Below are 23,849 nucleotides of genomic sequence, written 5' to 3' on the forward strand. Positions count from 1 at the left end.
CGAGCTCCTCGACGCGTCTCTTAAAAATATTCCTTAACAAACGGTATTGTGTTAAAAAACAGAAACGCACCCGAAAAAAACAAACCGCAAAGTGCGGTAAAAAACTTAAACAGCACGCGAGTACGACGAAACACCCTTTCCCTTTTGGGCGACGCGAGCTACGTTTTTTATATTCGTGGGGTTGAATTTTTTACCGCGATGCTACGTATAAATTAATAAATGAACGTGCTCATAATCTGCCGCTCGGAACACTTTCGGCTTTGTTACTTTTTATAGTGGCTGAGTCTTCATTTGTTTTTGTGTGTTAGAGGAAACGGAGCCTCGCCATTGATTAAGGTACTGGCGGCAGTGACAGGTGGCGATTGAACCCTTGTTTCTGCCTTCCAAATGTAATATGCAAAAAATACTTATGACTACCATACATCATTAAATTTGGTACGAAATGTTATATAATGTTAATGTTATATATTTTGCCACTCATTCCATGGTTTTTGTAAAATCTTCAAAAGATCACCGTCTTCACGTTGAATAGACCAAGATACTGTTTATTACAAGTAGTGCCTCACAATTGTATGGCAAGGTTCGTGCCGGAAAAAGTAACATTCGTTAAGGAGGAAGAAGAAGTCAATCGACTCTATATTTACAATATTATGTACTTGGTTACATTGATCGTATAAGATAACTAGGATGAAAATGAACTAATAAACAGGCCCTTGCTCTAGCTAATAATAATTAATACTAAATTGAACCCATTTTAAAATGTATAATACTGAATGAAATAGGTCAGGTTTAGGTTTCTAAGATTCAAACAACTGTATAGAAAAATTTTAAAATGTATCCTTTTTAATTCCAACAAGCATCTGTTGCGTCAAAGAAAAATACGGAAGGAAACAGTTTTTTCTTTTTGTAAAACGCATAAGAAGTTTTTATCAGCATTCCGACGTTTCGAAACACTTCGTACATAGAATTTAAATAAAAAGTAAAACCGCATTTCAGATCCAAACGTTTTTGTCATATACTGGCTGTATTATTAATTATTTTGGTTAGTTTTACCATTCTATTTATTAATCGACGTAGGTAATGTAATTAATAATTATTAATGTAAACTTTTATTACGTATTTAGTATTTGTACTTGGCAGCAAGCGATTGCCACTTGTTGAGCTAATTAATGTGACATGTAGCGTTGTTACACCATACCTTAAAAAGGCAAAAGATTGAGAATAGTTTTATCTACTATCACTTACTTAAACCTTAATTAATGTATCTTTACGTAAAGAAGCAGGAAAAATTATTGATTTATAGAGACGACCATGACAGTCACATGAGAATGACACTACAATACGTTTATGGTAAAGTTTGAATGAAGAAAAAGCTACAGTTCGCGTCAAAAGAGAAGTATCGGAGGTAAGCAAATATTCTGAATGAATCGGTTACACAATGCATTGCATTATTTGTGCTGTTGTGTCGCGTTCGGGACGCACGTGTGCGATCTCTCGAGACATCGAGAGCTGCTTCGATATAACTACAATCAATTATTACGCTCTATATACCTACCCTTTTTTATTTCTATAAGTCTTGAGGAGTTACGAGAGTCATCGAACTATTGTGACAAAAATACTTGATTATTAACATTAGTTTTCATTGTTGAAGCATTCAAAATGTACTGTACTACTACAAAAAATACTGTTAAACACTGTTTAGTTAACCGAGTGTTTTAACTCTTCCCCTGCCGCTAATTGACATTATTGACGTCATATTTATGGTGAAACATGTCACCAACATGTTTCACCATAAATATGTATCTCCACACTGCTTTCAGTATAAGTAATTCTTTATTTATTGATAAAGATCGCATTTCGCAAGCTTAAGCGTAATAATATTTCATTAACCATAATTTATCAAAAATCCGCGCCGGGCGTTAATATTACAGTTACTGTATATAAGGGTTGACGTATATTTAAGCTAAAATGTATTTGAAACACTATTTAAGTTTTTTATGGCAAGGCCCGTAGAGTATAAAATACATAGCAAACGCAAGTAATAAATGTGTGCCTATAACATTTATTACATGCTGTGTTGCGGCTACCGTTTTCCGCTCGACAAATTGTTGCAAATGTTAATGAGTCTTAAGCCCATATTTGATGCTTCCTTACTAGTCTTAGGGTCATTTTTGAGCTAGCATTGTTATACGCGCCACATATTTAATGCAACATCACATTCATGGCCACAAAATGTGTTTATTTTCTTGGAATAATGTCGCAAATTCGTCCCCGTCCTCGAGCGCGAGGTGGTGTAATAAAAAATCCACCCGCGCCGTCACACACCGTAGCATTTATTTTGATAGTGAGCTCGGTTAACCGCCGTCCATTGTCACGGCGACGTTTGATTATTGATTTTTACGCTAAATAATCCCTTTCTCAAAACCCCCATTGAATGCAATTATAAGTTTCTTAAAAATATTTCCGTGCACAAAAGCCTAAAGCTACACAATGTCATTAATAACGCGTATAGAACTTGTCTCGATTCAACAGCGAGATTTCTCTTCGTATAGTCATCGCACTTTATTCAGGTTTACTTTTAGGTATAGTTCGAAAAATTCTAAATCAAAATCTCTAAGTATGTCATTGAGATTTATTTTCATACAATTCTGAATGATGTCTAATATTTTGTATACATAGAAATCTCTATAATTAACGTACTATAACATTAATTCAAGCGAATTAATTCATATAACAAAATAAGCACTTAACTTTTAATGTTAACAATATTACATTTTCTAGAACTATATTTTTGAAACATTATAAATGTACTCACATTTTAATTGGTTCGCATAGGTTTGTAAAAGTAATATTTAACCTAAAAACGTGTATACATTCCACGAATATTCACAGGAATGAAAAAAAATCATATACAAAATAGATATGTTTTTTCACTACCGAATCTTTTACGTAAAGTTGTTTACTGTCTGGCTTTAATCCTTTAATCTGGCAAGTATCGCTACTGTTGCGGTGTTTCTTACAAAGGCTAAGTGAAACAAGTGTTACAAAACTATTTCACGACACTGTCGTTGCCGAATAGCAAACAAACAAGTTTGTTTGTGTCCGAACCGAATTGTTTAAAGCAACAACGCGCCGCTACTGGGTTTGTTTGCATTTAATCCGTTTGTGATGTCCTTCCATAGATGTTCGCATAATAGGTACAAAGTGTTTGACCGACCGTGTAATGCACGTAGTTTTTGCTTAATCTTCCAGTTAGAAGACGGTCCCCAGTCTTACCTAAAACTTTTTTTTAAATTGTGGCCTCTTTTCATTACTGTATTAACAACTGATTGAGTTATGCATTTTGTTCAGTAGTCCCGGATTCTCTACCCGGGACGTACAAGTGATATAAAATCGTCAGTTTTCTATATTCAAGAAAATTTCAAGAAACCAAGTAGACTTAGATTGGATTTTAGAACATAACTGTTTCTCAAAAATAGACTAACGTTGAATAAACCTCCGATCTCTCCGATATATATTGCTAACATTATAAATGCGAATGTTTAGATGGATTGATGAATGGATGGATATTTGGTATTAGTTATCTGCAAAACGGCTAAACGGTTCTCGGCTAGAACACAATCTGGAAGAACACATAAGCTACTAATTAAGTTTTTTTTTAATTCTGTGCGGATGGAGTCACGGACGACAGCTAGTTCAATTATATTACTTTTCTGTCATAATCTGTTTTAAATTTCTTAGAATCATTTCCTTCGAGCGCGTTTTATTTTCTCGGTAAAATTTATTGAAAAAGAACTCGTAGAAGTGTTTCTTGTGATCATGAAACACTATCCGAGCGAAATAAGATCCGAACAGATTCTTAGAGAAAAGCTTTGCAAGATAATAAATCAAATTAAGGTAAAGAGAGACTCTCTCTTTACATTAAATAACAAATTAGAAATAAGAAATTTTAAATTAATCTAAAGAAATAAACGTAGTTCAAGCTGTTAACATTAAAAGAAATTCGAAAAAGGTAAGAAATAGTAATAATTCTACGACGCTTAACAAAGACTTATAAATAAAGGAAGTGTGATTTCCTGCCAAAACAAATACATCCTCAACGTATTTACTGTAGTCCGATTAAGATTACTTGTGTACTGTTTATCTCTATTTACACATCGTTTCATAAACCATCAATACAAAAGAGAATGGGCAAATTAAGTACATTTTATTATTTATTAAATCGGCGGATAAACACTTCAATCTACCTGGTAACTGCACTTAGACACAAAAACGTTGGACAACGGCAAAAGGGGCAATTTTTTAAAACTTATAAAAAAGACATAACAAAGGATTTGATAGAACGAGTGTTCGCGAAATAACGGGCTTGCAACTTGATAATCTTAACACCTTGATATATGTGGGTTAGTAGAATGTGCAATTCTGTAAAATGTTTAATTTTTTTGTCGTTGTCGAGCACAAATCGAACGGGTGTTGCGTCGGAGGAATCTGACACCATCCGGTTACGTGTTCCAACGCTAACACTATTAACACTTACTTCACATCTAAAAATGATATATAAAACAGCAAATATAATATATGTTCTTTGTCTTCCACGAGTCAAATTCAAATGGCATATAAATAACAGAAAGCAATTTTAGTAGCGCATTTTTTTTCCTATGTACTCCATGTTACTTTTACTAAACTGGGAATTTGTTCAACTGCTTCTCAATATAAAATGTCAAACAGTGCATTTCCAAAAGAAATTATGAAAAGATACTGACTTAATAGTGAAACCGTATTCAACTTACGAGTCTTTTAAAAAAGTACGGAAATGGAATAAAAGAATCAACGACCTTGAACGAAAGTAAAAATCAATAGCGTAAAGAGCCACAAGTGCACTTTTATGGCATCAGCTGATGTGTCCCAAAGAGTTCAATGCACTTTCTATTGTTCTCGACTGCCAGTCCATAGAAAAAAAATATTCATCTCAACAAAAAAATGTGACTACCCATAGAAAAAAAATTCAACCCTTCCGAAGTCGCGTGGCAGGTACCCCATACACAACCCTTTACAAAAAGGCTTATAAAAAACACTCAGGGACGTGAAGGGGTTAAAAAAGGGTTGCTATTACGCATGCGCCACATGGGATCACTGCCCTCGTTTTATATTTTGAAATTTTACAATCCATTCATCTAGCTGTCATTTTTTTTTAAATTCGAATTGCTTTTATTTTAATTAAGAAATTAACAAATTTAAGGTTAAAATAATTACTAAAATTTACATTTTCTTGTAGCATTCAATGCAATTACATTCATAGCATAAGTACGTTATTACCAAAATCTCTTTTCAAGGAAAATAAATAAGTTTTACAATAAGTCCGGAAACCAAACGCGCTTGGACTTACAGCCCCTTCCAGGTTAAATTATACTGTTATATAGTAGGTATATAATATTATTTATATAATACTGTTTTGAATTGTATTTCACAGAAAACTAAGGCAGATTTAAGTCAATGAATAAAGTCTCAGTACGTTTACATACAGTTTGTTTATACTGAGAAGAAATTCTATAAAAGATCTATTCTCTACTAGATAAAGATATGATATACGATACTTTCGAACTGATGGAATTAATAACGCGATTCGTCTCTGATGCGTAGGTAGTTATGTGGTCTATGCTTGGTATCTTCGTCCATTGTGTCGGCCTCCATTGTTCACAGCTCACTAGCGACGCCTACTGAATACTTTTGGCAATGTTGATGTCATCTTACTTGGCAGACAACAAACTTCATTAATGTAAAAAGTACGTTGGATAAAAAACTTGTAACAATAGTTCCACTGTCTTACAATATTTACCTTGTGATAAAAGTAAATAGCAATATTTTCATGTTATGTAGTAAATGACCTGCTACGCGTAGCTTAATAGAATTGTGGATATATAGTTAACTTTAAGATTCCTAGCTTTTACGAAATTGTTATAAACTTTATATATTAAAAGAATTACACGCAACATACAATATATACTAATTACTTCTTGATATTCACGGAGGCGTGAAGTCGTAAATATTTTACTTGTTGGACGAAATAATATTAGTAAAAAATAATACAAACATTCATGTTTTCAACTCCTTATACAAATGATAAAAAATGGTACAAAATATACAATCACTTTAACGACAAACGCACATAATTCGATAATAACACAAACAGTTGTAGAAAAAAACACGAACACGTCTACCAAATAACGCAGTGAAACTATAATTAACAAAGATAAATATCGTTTATTACTCCTAGAAAAGTCGATTAGAAAAAACTACCCCTTTCACCCCACAATTTGTAACCCGTACAGTGGGCGCCGGGCCGCACGTCACACATAAAAACGAACGCAGGCTCATCGCTGTGGAATAGGCTTTCATTTTTACATCATTATACAAATAAATAAAACAATAAGACAATTTTAAAAGACTTTAATTATAATAATATTAGCTTTTAGCCGCGACTCCGTCCGCACGGAATAAAAAATAGAAAACGGGGTAAAAATTATCCTATGTCCGTTTCCTGGTTCTAAGCTACCTGCCCACCAATTTTCAGTCAAATCGATTCAGCCGTTCTTGAGTTATAAATAGTATAACTAACACGACTTTCTTTTATATATATAGATGTTGCGATTGTTCAAACTATTTAAACTCGTTTAATACCTTGTTTAAACCCGGACTATGCAAATAAAAATTATGGCATTTTCTATACTGCTCAGGGACTGCATTTGTATAATTTCCTATTGCACACTGCCCCTGTCCCTATTGGTACCTTTTATTACCGAGTATTGCATTTTAAAAAATGCCGTTTCCATGTTTTCCGACTATGAAAAAAATGTTACAGTTACATAACGTTTTTCCATAATAATAGAATCATTATCGAAAACAGAAGAGCGGGCAGCTGATTTATTAGACGATAATGGTCTCTGTCATAAATAGATTTTTTTTTAATCTAACGCTTTTTTGACGCACGCGTGCACTCGGACACCCGGCTTTTGTGGGGGTTATTTTTTAAAACATTCATTTTTTATTTTCACTGCTTAAATTAAACTATTTAATCTATGATGAATTTTTCAAACTCAAATACAATGTATCCTAGTTGCAAATGAAATGATTGATAATAAGTTATCGTTGCAAATGCTGAACTTAGGCAAATAACTAATTTACCTGAAAAAATAATATGGTATGTAATAAATCATGTAAATTTTAGCCCAAATATAATGTTGAATTTATGGAAAATCAAAGTCAAAACCCACTGCATTAGGATTTTCTTACTTTTACTGTTAATTAACATGACGCTTCGATTAAAAATAAACAAAATAAAACTACCAAATCTGTACTTTTAAATCCGTTTTATAACTTAAAATTGCTTAAGTTAGATATTGTCGTCAAAAACTAATGTCACTGGCACATGTGAGTCGACCTTGACTAATAGACGCGAGCCGAATAGCAATGATCTCGTGTGATTTATAGTGGTCACTGTGATCAAATATTGGCAACATTTTAGAGTGGACTGCACGGCAAGCATGGCCAATACATTCCGCACACGCGTCATTACGCTACCACGGCCAAATGAACGCTTAAAACGGACTTAAAAATTCAGCGATTCCCTGTTGAAAAAAAGAGTTAATATTGATCGTAGATTTCTCATCGTGGGGTGCAGCGGCCGGCTGAGTCACCCCACGGTTTTTTACTCACCCTAAGTTATATTTTTTATAAAACCCCCTACACCCTCCCGGCCCGCTTTAAAGGATGAGTAGTCTCTATGGAAACGGCTCGATCTAATTTATAGGCGGGTGAAAGTACGGATTGCTTAATTAAGAATTTAAAATGTGTCTACCGTTGTAATTAATTAAAAAAAATTGAAGAAAAGAAACCGTTTGTAGGATCCAAATGATCGTGGCAATTTTAATAATACTTACTTTTATAAATTATTCATATTAGGTAACATTTTTCTTTCATAATTTTTTACCTATTTCTATTAACCACTATTTGAACTAAACGTCCTTAAAAATATGAAAGTCCTTAAAAAAAGTTGAAAACTTACATTAAATATTATAAACCTACAATACAGCTTTTTAAAATGTAAAAAAATAGATTCAGTATGCATAATAGAACTACGATTCACTTTCGTGGCAGAGATATTAGCGATGTGATAGCGGACGGTTTATGAATGCGCAAGGGTTGTGAGCTCGCGAGCGGCGGGTCGGCGCGGCGCAGTGAGGGCACGCGCGGGTTAAAAAACTGTGGGTCACGGCCGCGCCGGCGTCAGTTGCGCCCTTTTTGTGGCTACGAGTGCTCGTTCATCGTGTACTTACAAGGCGCAGGCGCAGATCGACTTTACAAAACCGGTGAGAAAATGTCAATATTTTTATAATTAGTAGAATTGAATACTTTAGAGAAAACAGATTGATAGGTATGTAATCAAACCATATTTTGCCATATTGACATCAAATACAATGATGAGAAATATTTTGTAAATGTGTTACGGGGATGGAACAATTAACAAATTTTATTGTCTTATTTTGATGCTTACGATTTTGGTATTTACAAAAGTAGAGTGAATAGACACTCGATATCGATAATATCGGTTAACAATGAAATACTTAAAAATAACGAAAAAACTAAAACTAACTGTCAACCAAGTATATTTTTAATTTACGTTCTGTTCAGTAGTCAATTAGTTAATAAAGCCTTGCGTCGACTTAGCACATCTGATGATAAAAATAATAATAATTAATACAGTATGGTTAATAGAAAAAACAATGGCGACGATGATGTGTAATGAGCCATAAAGAAGAAAACGAAACGTAGAGCAAGGCGTAGGCAAAAAGGGCGCGTTCGGGGCTAGGCAGGCGCGCGGGCGGAGGTGCAAGGAAATGGCGGGAGAGCTAAATTAATTTGCGCGCTCCCGCCAAACAAAGGCACGCTAATGGAACGCGGCGAATGGAAAAAATGCCACCGTCCGCTTTCCGGAGACTTATTTTTTTTTGTCGTCATACAAACAAAACCTTTGACTTTCCCAAATGAATAACATTACACCCGTCGAAGTTTGTCAACGGTTCGCTTTTGTCCTGATTTAATGACAAGAAAGAGAATGAGTGTGGACTTAGTAAATTATTCTACAGAGTTGGAAATATTAGATAAAGTCATATCAGCGAATAAAACGGTAATTTGTAAAAACATAAAACATTACATTTGATAAGAATTGTTTTCTTAAACTAGGTAAGATACTAACACCAAGAGTGGATAGCTCTAACATGATGGATAGCGGCGACTATACATACCTATATGATATTATGATATTTTCAATTATTAAAATGAATGGAATAGATGCGGACGGGACACCATTACTACTTTGAATATTTTAATTAAATTATACAGGTCGAAATACATATCAGGTTACGAAATCATAATATATAAACTTATTAAAAGGCGTTTAATTAACATAAGGTTTAAATAAATAATCTGTATATGCTAGTGTATAGTATAGTATAGTGCTATCTCGCAGGTCGCCAGTCAGGAGTCGCTGGCAATGAGCTCCCGGGAACAATGAGCAATGTTTATCTGAACGCGCTCGCTGAGCGGCCATTTTGTCAAATTAATGCGTCGTCCATTACCAGTAGCACGATTTATGCGTGTCCAATTAAAAGTTCGGAGCGTTGAAGACTCCAAATTAGTGGAATTCGCGCACATTTATCAAGACATCAGACTCGCCTCGCGCTCCGCGAAACTCCCAAATTTAAATTAGAGACGATTTTTACAGCTACCTCCCGTGGGGGGAAGGGGGACGCTACCCTTTCCTTATAACGAGGAAGGCCTCATGCATTTTTATGTGCTTCTTTTTTCGCCGGCGTTTTAAACAAGGGGGTGAGCAAAGGGGGTACCGGGGGTGAACTTTTTTATTCGCGTCTTGATAAGTTAGGGTTGAAATTAGACGTTCGAGTTTCGTTCGCGGAATTCATAATGACTAAAATTAATAAGTTTTTCTTTGGAGGGTGCTCCGCCCCGAGCCGACGACGCGGCACGGCTTCATCGATACTTTTATTTCGCTCCGACGTGACTCTCAGTGGACAGTAATATTTAAAGCTCATTTTGTTTTACCACATTAACTGTACAAGACATTACTCTTTTAAAATCCTGTGATTTTTTGGAAAATAACTATAACATCATGATAATAACCTTAATTTTGTCGACTTTCATTTTAGAATATTTTGATTTTGGAAACTTAAAATTAAAGCTTTTTTCTATTATCATAATTTCATATGAAATATAAAAGTTTTTATATTTATCTAAACAAGAACATATACATTCCAAAAGGAATTCAAATTATTTTTTGGGTAATTTAAAATTTTTCCCCAACTTTTACGAGTGTCAACTTATGAAATTGTTATGTTTAGGTCTTCTATTTCTTTTTTAATATTCTCAAATCATAGTGAGTTTCTGTCGTGCCTATTAACTATGGCGTATAATATGTATATTAAAATGTTATTTTCGTTTTCGGATATAAGAATTCCTATTAAATAAAAGTTCGCTGCACGTTAATATACATATGTGTTAGGAAAACTTGTTTGCATGTAAACACATGAGCACACTTGTTGCTCATGAGCGGGCATGCGCGCTCACGTATCGTCGCCCGCCTCCGCCCCCCTCTCACCTGTCGCAAAGCATCTTAATGCCTGTAACGCATGTTTATTCTTGCATGTCTTCATTATGTCGCATCTTAGTTTCCACGTTGGTACTACCAACTATTATATCCTTAATCAAAGTTGATCGATTAGAAATAATAGTACAATTATATGAAGCACATTTGATCCCAAAGGAAGTTATGTTTTTTAAAAATTTAGAACATTTGTGAACAATTAATTCACAAATAGCAATCGTATATTATACTATTATGATCCATTTTTTCTTTCGAGTTTAATGAATAAGAAAGCTAAGGAATTATCTCATAAATTGAAATCGGATCGCACCGAAAGTCAGATTTCAGCAATTATATCGGAACGAGGCAGTCATTAGGCCAATTAATCTGTGCGCTGCCGAGGCCCGCGGGGTGATGCGGAGCATCGGGGGGCGGGAGCGGGTGATGCTATTATAATTCGCGTCTAATAAGGTCGTTAACAACGTGCATTAAAACAAAACAAACAAGAGCGCCGAGTAGCGAGCGGCGCGGGCGACGGCGGCGGGCGCCATCCTTCCTCGAATCCGTGTCATTAATTTACGTAATGCGTAGGTACGCGCTATCCCCAAATATTTAAGAAGCCTCCTCCGGGAGCGCCCGCTCCTCCACTATCGCGCCCCCGCGTCCCCCGCTCGCCGCCCACCGCCCGCCCGCCGAGAATTATGGCGGCCGCCTTGTAATTATATTTTTTAATTTATCTTCCTTAGCGAATACAATGGAGGCGCCACCCCGCCACCGGAGCGCTTCCTTCTCATGCTGAATATTGTATCAGGCCGCTGAAAAAAGGAAAGAACGCTTTAATTACAAGCGAGAGCGCGGCCGGCATTAAGCCTTAAATATTTGATGTCGTCTCTTTCTTCCCCGCCCGCCTCGCCAATCCCTGCGCGCCCCGCGCCGACGCGCGCTGTCCTCAATAATTAAAACACCTATTAACTCATTCCCTCCGGCTGACCCATCATTACCTACCTCATAAAAAAACCCTGGCCAACTGACAATGTTTTTTTTTTCTTGACTATCGACTTTTTTAAGTTATACCTAAACATTATCAGTAATTACACTCTGTAAGTGTAAGTGTAAGTAGTTCTTGCAGCAAAATTAATACTACTATTTATATTTAACGATGACTAAAATGTCATACAAAGTGATATAGAAAACATCAAATGCATCACATAAAGTTATACGAAAATGGTATAGAATTTGTTCAGTCCACCTTAAATGATCTAAACATATCGGATCTTCATGTCAAAAACTAGATCTGTGTAAGATAAACAGGTGCACGTTGATTTATGTGCGCATAGGAGTCGCAAATGAAGGTGACACGGCAGGCGGCAGGCGACCCGGACACTCGGCGGCGAAGCTAGCTGCAGTACTTAGCGCGGAGACAAAGTATAACGTGACGACCCCCAGCCACCCACTGAAAAACGTCTCTAATATTCTTTTAGAAACGGTGGCATTTACGGGCTATATTTTATCCCGAATTTGCATACGCTCCTTTTTTTCGTTACCCGGTTCTCTATTTTATGGGTGGGTATTTTTTTCATCAGGGAGTTAGGGTACAAAAGGGTAAAGCGCGGGAGCTCATTCTGATAATTAAATTGCATGTAGAGACTCCTGTTGCAACGTTAGTCACTACTCGCTACTTAGCCGGGAACAATTTGTCTCCACAGCTAGTACATGTGCTATTATTACATTTTATATTAAAATAACTGCAATTTTAGGGCTTAAGAAAACAAAGATAGTTAAAACTAAGGTAAAATGTGTTGATCACGAAACATTTACGTAACATAAATTGTTTGAAACTTTAGTATAAGTGTATTATTTTAATGAAAAAAGGTCGTTCGTCAGTTTGTAAATTGTGTCAGTTTAAGTTAAATTAGTGCATAAACGAAGCAATGTGCATTTACGTAGTGAACCGATCTAAAGTGACTAACAAGAGACTATCTTTTTTAATAACATCAACGCCATATGATAATAAATATGTATTACATTGCATAATGAATGGAAAAGATTTAAAAAAACGGTGACATTGCCCGCGCTCCGCGACTAAGCTACCTAATATATTAGAAACACATTATTTCGCGAGGGCGGATGTTAATCACCACACCGTCCCATCGCACCAAAGCCAGATAAAGCTTTAGCCACTAAAATATCAATCTTAGAGATCGATCTGAATTGATTTTTTATTTTATTTTCTTAATATGAAACAGATTATAAACATTATTCGATCACCTTCTAAACAGTTCATTAGGTTTTTACTTTACAATTGCAATATTTAGATCAATTATATATGAGCCAAATGTAATAAAAAGTTAATTAAAAATAGCGAGGATAAGTAAACATAGTTTGAGATCGCATATTGATTTCGTTTTTAAAAACATACAAGCGTATACATGTGATATAAGAATATTAAATTGATTTATGTGATCACAACTGACTACGGTCTTTAACAGTTGTAGAGTCCGCAGCGGTATTAGCAGAATCTACTTCTACAATGCTGTTGTAGCACAGATTATACTACTTTAATCATTACCTTTATTAATTTAATTACTGTAAAAAATGTTTTAATAACTAAACAAGACTGTTAATTAAATCCTAAACAATGGGCCGTAATCTAGATGATATTTAAATATACAAAGGAATGTTTAATTCACAAAGAGTCGTGATAATAATTTAACTAACAAATTAGAAGAAATCTTACCCTGCTTTAAGTCAAATTACCATAATTGCTAATCAAATGTTGTAGGAGCGGCCGCGACGCAGCTTCTACTCTAATTACGAATTCTAATTTCCTCTCTTGTTTTACGGGCCTTTTGAATTTGTAAATTATTGCCATTGCTTCGAGCTATCTAATAAATCCCTACCGCTCTTAAAGATAATTTAAAAGTTTTAAACAAAATCATAAAATACACCTACATTATTTGAAGTTATACATAAACTTTATATCTTTTTTATCGAATATAATAATTTTATTGCCATCTATTTTCATTATCAAAATTTTAACATGAATTTGTTTATAAAGCAAGATATTAAAAGTCTTTGATGGTCTTAGAATGAACTCCTCAAATATCAATAATATTTGTGGACATGTTTAAAGAACATAAACGTGTCGAATATTAACACGAGCCGATTACATTTACGTCAACTTGTTTGAAGTCTTAGTAATTTTTTACACGAAAAAAACATCAAAGTTATTAAAATTAAAGATTCTAAGATCGTCACACACATATATAGGTATTCTTAATTCTCAAACAAGTCTATTTGGAAGGGAACCAATTAAACGATTTCGGCGGGTTTGAATAGCGTAGCGTACTGAATTTGTTATAGGTAGGGTAGGTAGATAGGTAAATGTAGACGTGTTTACGGAAACCTCCGGCAAATATTATCGCGAGACGGCGCGATCTAATATTCAGACGGCGCGCCGAGGGGGGTGGGCGCGGGACGTAACCCTCTCCAAGTTTCAAGCCCTTCCCTTTGCACGCCCTACACTAATTACGTTTAGAGTTCTTAAGCGAAATTACTTAGGCCCCTCACCACCCGCCGCCGCCTCGCGACCCCCTCCCGGAAATGAGGCGCGCTGGAAAAACAAGAGAAAAGCGTTATACCTATAAGGGGCCCGCTGTCTCTCTGAACGTCCCAAATCTGGGCAATCTCTAAAAGATGTTGATGTAATGATTTTTTTCTTCATTTTCGCGAGCGTTCTGTTCATGAGCGGTTGCTAAGTGAAAAGCAATTAAAGCACGGGCGAGCGATCTTCCCCCGACCCCCCGAGGAGACCACCCCGCCCTCCTAGCCTTATTCAATCAACAAAAATAGAATTATAATAAACACGATGTTTCTTGATTTATTCACATAATACAACCGATTAAAATAGTAATATATAAATCATATTAATTGTCACAGTCAGCAAACAAATAATTTTACCTGGATGCATGCAATAACTGTCAGATTAAGAGCTTTAAGACTTTAAAAAACTTTTATGCTGCTTTCAAATAAGTGCCAATTTTTTATACTGCGACAGTGTTTTTGTTTACTAAAGTATACGTAACCACAATACGAGTCGTTTCCGATTTTTCCATGGAACAGACGGCGCAGTTTAATTTCCTAATTTCTAAGTTCCAAAGTAAGGCAGCTGGGGGCTCATCAAGCAATCGGAAGCTCCGCCAGCGAACATTCGAGTGTTGTCGCAGCCACAACAGCCCTGGATAATTTCCTGTTTAACTTGGACGGCTTTGAACGTTTGCAAATTGATTTTTTGTAAGTTATTTAACGTTGCTGAGTGCAAATTACATTATCGTGTAAAGTATAAGTATAGATAAGTTCTTTTGCTCAAATTTTATATTTTTTTCATATAAGAAAGATATATCAAACTTGAAATTCACAAGCATTCCATTTCTAGGCTGGAAATAGTATCCGTGACACTAAAGATTGGTAGTTGGGGGCTTCCGATTAATATAAACTTCTCAATAACAGGCTCCTCAGCAAGGTATTAACATTTAACAGGGTATTTATTTCGTTTAAAACAAAACAAGTGACGAAATATTATTTCATTTACATCTCTTTTCAACGGGAGCAAAAGTTTACAGGCAATTAAAAAATTTCCCCGTTTAAATTAGATAAAACCGGTCTGTAAAGTTGGCAATAAAGAAAGTAATTGCGGCTGTTTAATGAGATTTAAATAATTAATGAGCAAACAAAATTGTTTTTTTTTTCAGCCTGCTACTGCGAGCTGTGGGCAAAGGCAGAGAGTCATAATTGCGAGGCCGCGTGACTTCGCACCCTACGCCGCTTTCAAGAATATTATTCACCTCCGAGGGAGCAGTGAACGCCATAAATAAGTTTTAATTGGTTATTTATGAAATTTCCTCTGTGCTGATAATATTAAATGACATATATACACACTTAATGCAATGTATACATATGTATAACCATCGTATTACGTTTGGTCCTATAAATGTTAGAAATACATTCGATTGTTTGGGTAAATAGGTACTTTAAGTGAGAACGTACTCAAAGTCATGCATTGATGTAAGTTATGGGAAAAAAGAAGTTGTAAATTTTTTATTCTAATCAAAATTAAACGAATAAAATACAACGCAGTGGATTTAGGGAGATTTGCTTAACTTTTATTTGGCTTTAGAATTTTCAAGAGCATTTGATTTGATATCAATGAGACGACCGTTACTCGTAACGTCCACATGACCGCTCGCAAAAGTTTTATTTCTTACCTCTATAATGAATTACTTTTACGAAAAACTTGTTAGTTTTTGCCTAAAATACGTTTCATTGATTTTGTATAATAAAATCGTATTATCGCACGATCTCAACGGAATATAGTAAAAGGAGCGTTTTGGATATTCAAATGATTGACATCTCGCCGGGCGGTCAACCGCCGATTCTTTGCTGATGTCGGCGTTTCGTTAATTTCTCCCTATCGCTCCCTCGGCTTCCGTCATCCATTGTTACACTTTGACCACGATAAAGCCGATTGTGATCGATTCCAGATTCCAACTCGGATACTCGGATTGCATTTTTGTACTTTCGCAACGGCTTTTTAATTGTTACTTTAGAATTGCTACGTTACATACATTTGCATTACAAGACTCTTTGAAACTCATGGGAAAAGTTAAATTCCTTTTATTAAAAATTTTTGACTAGCTTACATTATCCTCATGGTTTCATAGATTTCCAAATAGATAAAAAATTTATTAGAAATGTACAAACACAAAAACATTTTTTTTAATTGGAGAAATAACAAGAGAAAAGATGATCAAATTAGGAAAAAATTAGATTTTCAAACTTTCATAACCTCAAATGTGTTAGCGCTTAAAACCACAATATGATGCCAAAAAAGAGCGAAAACAATTGTCTAATTTAATAAATAGGCGGTCTAAAATTTATAGAAAGGCTGTAAATTAACAACTTTATTTACTTTAACATTCGCTGATTGTTCGACAGCAATGGTACATGCAACTTGTAACAGGAGTCAGTAGTGGTGTGCGCCCGCAGATGGCAAATAGTGTGCCTCGTGCGCCCGCGCGCGCCACCCCAGTTCCAACAGAAGCCCATTGCATTGTCGCCACACAAAAAACTCACCCAGATTGTTTACCTCACTTTTTACCTTTTTTATAAGTCCTGTTACCGCCTTTATGAGTATTTTCGTCGCTGCGCACGCGGCACATTCCTTTGTACGGCACTCGTTGATGCGTTATACGTCTCTATTATGCTCCACGATGTGGGCATTTCGTTATTAAATGTAGATAATCGGTGGATTTATCGAACCCTCTTTATTTTTTAATTTGTTGACGCACTCGTTAATGTTGTAACGATTTAATAGTTTTTTATAATTTATCAAGCGAACTATTTTATGTCCACTAAAAAATCAAGTATTCAACACAAATCTGTTGATTTATATATCCACTCATTTTTCTGTGGTATTTCTGTATTAAGTTTTCTATAGGAATCATTTAAATAAATTGAAAATAAAATAAGCAAGAATTCAATTTAATAATTTATTTTAATAAATTAAAAAAAGCACTTTAGGACCATTTGATTTTTTGAACACAACTGGTCTTGACTTTAAAACACAGAGGCATTGTGTATTACTCTTATTAATACTGTAAACAAGATCCCACATTAAAAGTAGCAATGTTAGCTCTAAATTAGATTGAATGAAAATGAAGTATAAATTAGGATGAAATAACTATTTCTTAAAATCTTTTTCGAACACATAAACAAAAAATTTAAATTGTGTTACAATTCTTAGAAAAGATTTTTTTTCTCTTAAACTTTGTCGTAAATAATTATGTATGTAATTACAAATAATTATCCAAAGATAATTTGCACAATATTTTCAACAACTAAACCATTTCCTTTATACCAATGACTTAAAAATGCAGATTCGGAATTATAGTACGCTGCAATGAATTTGGCACGTAAAGAACAAGAGTCCTGTTACGTTCGGCGTGCCAACTCAAATGCCGCATACATATGTGCCTAGACAAATAAAACACTATGTTGATATCAGCAGGTGTTGAGCGAAGCTAAATACTCATTATATTTCTTTTCCTGCGCCTGCTGCAGCTTCTGCAACTTCTTGAGAAGTCCTTTGCTCACTTCTTTGCCTTCGTGGTCGTGAGTTGGAAGACCCTGGAAAATTACATTTAAATTAGTAACTCAAAAATAACAATAAAGTAATTTTGTAAAACGTTTACAAATATTTTTATTTTAATTATTATTAGACGCTTCTCAAAACTATAAACTTTATAACAATCTCGATGTGTTGTCATATAAAACTGTAAAACTGACCTTATCATCAAACTTAGAGTATTTGTCTGTTTCTCGTTTAAACATCTCACTAGGAGGTATTTTCTTCTGTTCTTCTTTAGCGCGCTGCGCTTCTAACAACTCTTGTTTCTTTTTCTGTTTCTCCGCTTCTATTCTTTTCTTCTCTTCTCTTTCCTTCATTAATTCTTCTTTGCTCACTAGTTTTACGACGGTGCGATCTATAACACAACCAACCAAATTAAAGACAGCTGAAGATTTTCTTTACTGTTTTAACTACATGTAAATCGCGGGTAGTTAACAAACATATTTATTACATTAAAATGTAGCAAGGTATAAAATTATGCCTCCAAACATACTAAGAGTAATATTAAACCATATCTGGCCTCTGTTCCAACAGCTAGAATGCTGCACTGAAACTAGCAGCTGGTTAAGTTTCGCTTTATAAAGGTGTTCCAACTGACCAGCTTTATCCTCGAGCCGCACGCCCAGCTCGGGCAGCACGCTGTCCCGCAGCACGTCGCAGAGCGCGAGCACGTCGGTGGCTGCGGCCGCGCGTGCAGCCTCACGCACCTGCGCCCGGAAAGTGCCCAGCGCCTCCAAGTATGGCATCACGGCCGCTTCCAACTACATTCAGTGGTTCACATTGATTTGACGGAATAAAAAACAACCTATATAGCATTAAGAATGTACCAGATCTACCTACCTAATTAAAACAAATCAACCTCCTCTTCTACACTATGAGGAAAAAATCAATGCATAGAAAACTAGAGCAGGAAGGGTTATTAAAGGAAGAACAATTATACAGCGGTAGATCCCGCAACAACAATATTTGTTGGGTGCACGAATAGGCCGAGTCAACCTGTGCAATACCACGACCACACAGAAGACAGGCGTCAAGTGGAAGCAATTCCGCGTACAGTCTGATGAGTGTGTATCCGGTACCGGAATTCTAATTTTAGTCCTCTTTCCCTTCCCACCCTTTTCTTATTAAGAAAGGATGGGAAGGGAAAGTCGATTTGGCGGAGGAGGGGACGCATAGGAAAGAGAAATATCCTCTTTCTGTGCGTCCTCTTCTCCGTTGATTAAAGGTAGGCAGCGCATCTGCATTTGTGGATGTCTATGGGCAACGGTCGCCTCGCTATTGCAGTGAATCCAGGTGGCCGTTTGCTCGTTTGCCACCTTGATATAAAAAAAAATTATACCTTTGTATACAGTAAAAATTTGCAAGTCAACTCACACCAAGTCCATCAGCATCACCAACAGGGAAGCCTATCCCTCCGCGGGGTCCTTCCACGGCTCCGAACACGTGCAGGATGTCGGTGACGTAGCGCGCGGCCGCGGCCAGCAGCGGGGAGGGCCGCGCCGGCGTCACCCGCAAGTACACGTGGCATGCGGTCACCAGCTCCCGCAGCGCGTCTATTGCGCTACGGGTGTCAATGTTGTCTATAAACGTACACACAATTACAAAACAATACTAAAAAGTATAGTAGAATAGAAAAGTGGTAGGAAACAGTTTTTCTATCTACCTATGAATATGAACAATATGATAGGTCGAGTCTGAGTCGAGATTTACCACACAAGCTGGACATAATACGACCCATTATAAAATAGTAATATTTAAATCAGTAAGTCCGACTGACTGCAAAAAATTATGCTGATTATGATGCACATATCATAATCGGTTCCGTCTAATTTACAAAAGGTGATAATGATATTAACAAGGATACTCGTACAACACCCTTATACCATTTTTATTTTGCTATCAAAAAAAATTACACAGAAGTCGTAATTGACAAGCACAAAGGTTATAAAATTCAAACATACCACACAACGCAGCATGAACTTGCTCCTTAACAGTGCTCAACTTGGCAGCTAGCTGTTGTTCTTCTGGCCCCCACTGTCCTCCGCAACCTTCATCATATCCACTTCTCAACGCATCTTTTACCGTTAAGAAGAATTCCTATAAAGAAAAAAATATATAATATGGAACATGTTAACATCCTAGATTCCAACTCCTACTAAACAACCACTATTATGACTCACATTAAATAGTTTTTCGATTTGTATCGCCATTTCCATAGTATTATCGGAATAATCGAGGGTTTCCTTCCAGCCGTGTAATAGAAAGGCTATCCGTAACTGACGCGCGGTATGTCGCTTCAACGCGTCAGATATTGTGACGAAATTCTTCAATGACTTTGACATCTTGCAGCCGGCGATAGTCAGATGACCCGTGTGCAGGAAGTAGTTCACCCACCCACCTTTATCAAAATGCGCCTAGAAAATAACAATAAAGTATTAAATTTTATATAATCTGTAATGTTAGGTTAAAATCTATTTGGTCGGAACACTGTGTTAATACAAACAAGTTAAACCGTTAATTGGATACTTAACAGGCACATTAAATGAGAGAGAGTACAATTACCTCACTTTGCGCCAATTCGTTATCGTGATGAGGAAACTTCAAGTCAACACCGCCAGTATGTATGTCCAACTTGTCGCCGCAGACATCAGCCGCCATGGCGGAGCACTCGATGTGCCAGCCGGGCCGACCCGCACCCCACGGGGACTCCCACGACGGCTCGCCCGCCTTGCTGCGCTTCCACAGAGCAAAGTCATTGGCAGATCGCTTCTCAACCGTTTCATCTGTTAGATCACCTAAAGAAAAAAAAAATTATTATGCTTTAAATTTGATAACACAACTGACGTCACAATTAATAAAAAAAAACTTTTTTTTTTCATTTATTTAAATTCCTTATACCTATAGGTATAATGTACCACGTTTTTTGTTCTTTGATCTGTTTTAAAAAATGTTTTAAAATATAAATTACCTTCTCCTTCTTGTAAAGATTTAGTGTCACCGTACGCTTCAGGGACAAGACGTGCGTAATGATGTTTGTCTTTACTGTCAAACTCGCTCACATTGAAGTAAACTGAACCATTTGATTCATATGCTAGACCATTGTCAATTATCTTTTGTATAAATGTTATAATCTGTGGTATGTATTCACTCACTCTTGTCAAAACATCTGGTGGTAAAACCTTAAAATATAAACATAAAAGTATATATATATCTTATGAGATAGATAAGTTAAAAAATTAATAAACATTTTATAAAGTAAATATGCCTCTATTCAATTCTGTTATCTATCTTATATATATGAAAGAAAGTCATGTTAGTTACACTATTTATAACTCAAGAACGGCTTAATCGATTTGACTGAAAATTGATGGGCAGGTAGCTTAGAACCAGGAAACGGACATAGGATCATTTTTACCCCGTTTTCTACTTTTTTTTTCCGCGCGGACGGAGTCGCGGTAAAAGCTAGTTTCTCATAATTACATTAATATGCATGTGTTTCCTTATTTTAACAATTACAACACAGTACTGGTAAAGGCACATGCATGGCAAAGGCTATGCATTTTCAAACCACTTACATTTAATGCTTTCATATCCTTATGAAATTCATTTTCCCAATACCTTGGCAGTGCTGTAAATATTGCATTATCTTTGACAGTAGCACCCAGCTTTTTATCTAGCCATTCTGATATTGGATCTTTTGCCGATTTTAATAGATCACATTTTGCTTTGATAATATCTTTATCAATTTTACTTTCCACAGCCTGTTTTAAAGCTTTCACAGCGGCTGCAACACTGTAAACATATATACAAGCATATTACTATATATTTAAAAAGAATTTAATATAAATATGTCATACTCCAAACCCCCACTGGGCTAGCATGGTTGACAATAGTCAAGTTACCCCTAACTCTGGGTAGACTCCAAACCCCTCAGTGGGGATGTAGAGAGAACTGATGATAATACCCAAAAAAATGTATTACAAGATTATTATTTTTACTCTAGTATTCTATCTATACATGATTAATGTATAATTTAAACATTTAGCTTTGAAACAACATGATTGTTTTGGAAATCCTTGATATCTATATATTGTACTTAGTGTGTCAAATAAATCAATAATTTATACCAAAGATATTATATCCAGAATGTAGTTTTTGTCATATTATATCTTCAATGACTCATACTTTCAAATTTTGGATTAAATAATTTGTTTTTAATGACTTGTAACTTTTTAAAATTACCATTATTAAATCTGTATTTCTATGTAAGTAACAATAAATAAAACTGCTTACTTATCTAACATTTTCTGCATAGTGTTCTTTTTATCTGGGTCTCCAGTGTCTTTGACCACTTGCTCGTAGTAATCTACGACAGATGTTGCATCATCAATTGTGTCACTTAGAGGTTTTGCTTCATTTATATATTTGTCATATAAATAATTCTGTCTTGCTCTTTTAATTATTTTATCATCAATATCAGTTATATTCATTACATATAATATGTCATACCCAAAATAATTTGACATAATTCTTCTTAATATATCAAAAGATATATATGACCTGTAAAAGAATTAATACTATTTCAAAATAAAATTTGTTTAGAAAGTAGCTTAAAAGTAATTGTTATGGTTAACAAATATCAATATCCATATATTTTCTTCAGGAGGGTTATGGAGAAAACACATGAAAATAATATAATCCACTTCTAGACTAGCAAATTACCACACACACAATCAAACTTCCATATGTAAAAAAATGAATCTGATTTTTAATTAAAATAAAGAGGGTAAAAAGCATGATCTCATTGAAAATGAAAAGATACTGGAATTTTTAAATTTTTTCCAAACCTGTTAATGCAATATTTAATATGTAAGTTTATAGCATACCTGGCATGACCCATGTGGGAGGCATCATACACTGTCGGCCCACAACTGTACCAATTAACCTTATTTCCTTTAGAGCAAACAAATACTTCCTTCTGGCGTGTTAAACTGTTGAATAGTTTTAGGACAGGTCTTTCCGCCGTCGCAGGTGGGGACCAGATAGGTTGAGATCTTTTAGACATTTTTATATGCTGAAATGTTCAACGTAACCTAAACATATTACTATTCAATATTAAATTAAATGATCACCTCAATATGCATGTGAAGATAATACTCACGGTTATGTGGATGAAAAAATCCCTATGAAACTATCAGTAAATCAATTGCCACGTATAATATTAAAATTCACGAGATAAACTTGCTTCCATTGCAAGTGCAACCAACACTTTGACATTGACATTTGACATTTGTCAGTATGACATTAAAACTTCAAATTCAAATGGCTCTTTAGCCTCAGACAACGAATTATTTATTCCATCTACAAATCTATTCAAACTTTGAATAAGCAGTAGTTGCTAAAAATTTCTATTGGATTAATTTTTCCAACAAACTTTTATAATGCCCACATCACTGGCGATCTTATTGAACAGAATTTCTTTCATTAAATATAAAAAAGACTTAGAAAATTTTCAGAGTTTTGAAGCACTTTTCATTTGGAAAAACCATTTAAAAAGTGCATTTTTTAATGTTTTACCATCTACTACTATCTTCTATAACAAGAATTCCGTTTCTAAAAGTAAATTGGAAGTGTTAAACACAAAAAAATAATCGATATTTCCACCTTGGTAATGACATGTTTACATTGGTTCACATTTATTGCGATAGTTTTTATAAAACCTGCCGAACACTGGATCTATGCTATTATTATTTATTATGCCAACTGGGTTGAAAAATCGACGTCTTTAGCTTACAATATAAAAATCAGTGTTTTAGAAAGACTTATTGTTCACATCTTATAACGCAATTGTGGTTACTAAAAAAATTAAATTGCAAATGAAATTATATCTTAAGACTAATTGCACATAAGATTTATATTCCTTCGAACGCAATAAGAGATTAGGATGATAGTTCAGTGCCTGGCTAAGATTTGTTGATAATCTCAGGTGTTGTGGTGTGTGTATGA

General features: G+C 35.3%; 1 protein-coding gene across 1 annotated transcript; it reads right to left on the bottom strand.

The window, feature by feature from the left end:
• Positions 1 to 17,481: 17,481 nt before the first annotated feature.
• On the bottom strand, positions 17,482 to 23,158 carry LOC106708675 (cysteine--tRNA ligase, cytoplasmic). The gene is made up of 12 exons (XM_045677926.1): positions 23,005 to 23,158; positions 22,730 to 22,917; positions 22,137 to 22,403; positions 21,419 to 21,635; positions 20,812 to 21,022; positions 20,406 to 20,638; positions 20,024 to 20,257; positions 19,805 to 19,940; positions 19,218 to 19,423; positions 18,442 to 18,604; positions 18,002 to 18,198; positions 17,482 to 17,842 (listed from the first exon to the last, which is right to left on the bottom strand). Exons 2-12 carry the CDS (start codon positions 22,906 to 22,908, stop codon positions 17,717 to 17,719), a joined length of 2,169 nt encoding a protein of 722 aa, XP_045533882.1. The 5' UTR covers positions 22,909 to 22,917; positions 23,005 to 23,158; the 3' UTR covers positions 17,482 to 17,716.
• Positions 23,159 to 23,849: the final 691 nt, after the last annotated feature.

This window comes from Papilio machaon, chromosome 5, assembly GCF_912999745.1.
Source record: "Papilio machaon chromosome 5, ilPapMach1.1, whole genome shotgun sequence".
Lineage (NCBI taxonomy): Eukaryota > Metazoa > Arthropoda > Insecta > Lepidoptera > Papilionidae > Papilio > Papilio machaon.

What these genes read in the sequence shown, in the direction of transcription:
- LOC106708675 (XM_045677926.1), bottom strand. Translation starts at nt 22,908, where the DNA reads ATGTCTAAAAGATCTCAACCTATCTGGTCCCCACCTGCGACGGCGGAA. An exon ending in ACGAATTGGCGCAAAGTGAG is followed by an intron (nt 20,258 to 20,405) that starts GTAATTGTACTC and finishes GTTATTTTCTAG; the next exon opens with GCGCATTTTGATAAAGGTGG. An exon ending in ACTCTAAGTTTGATGATAAG is followed by an intron (nt 17,843 to 18,001) that starts GTCAGTTTTACA and finishes GTAATTTTCCAG; the next exon opens with GGTCTTCCAACTCACGACCA.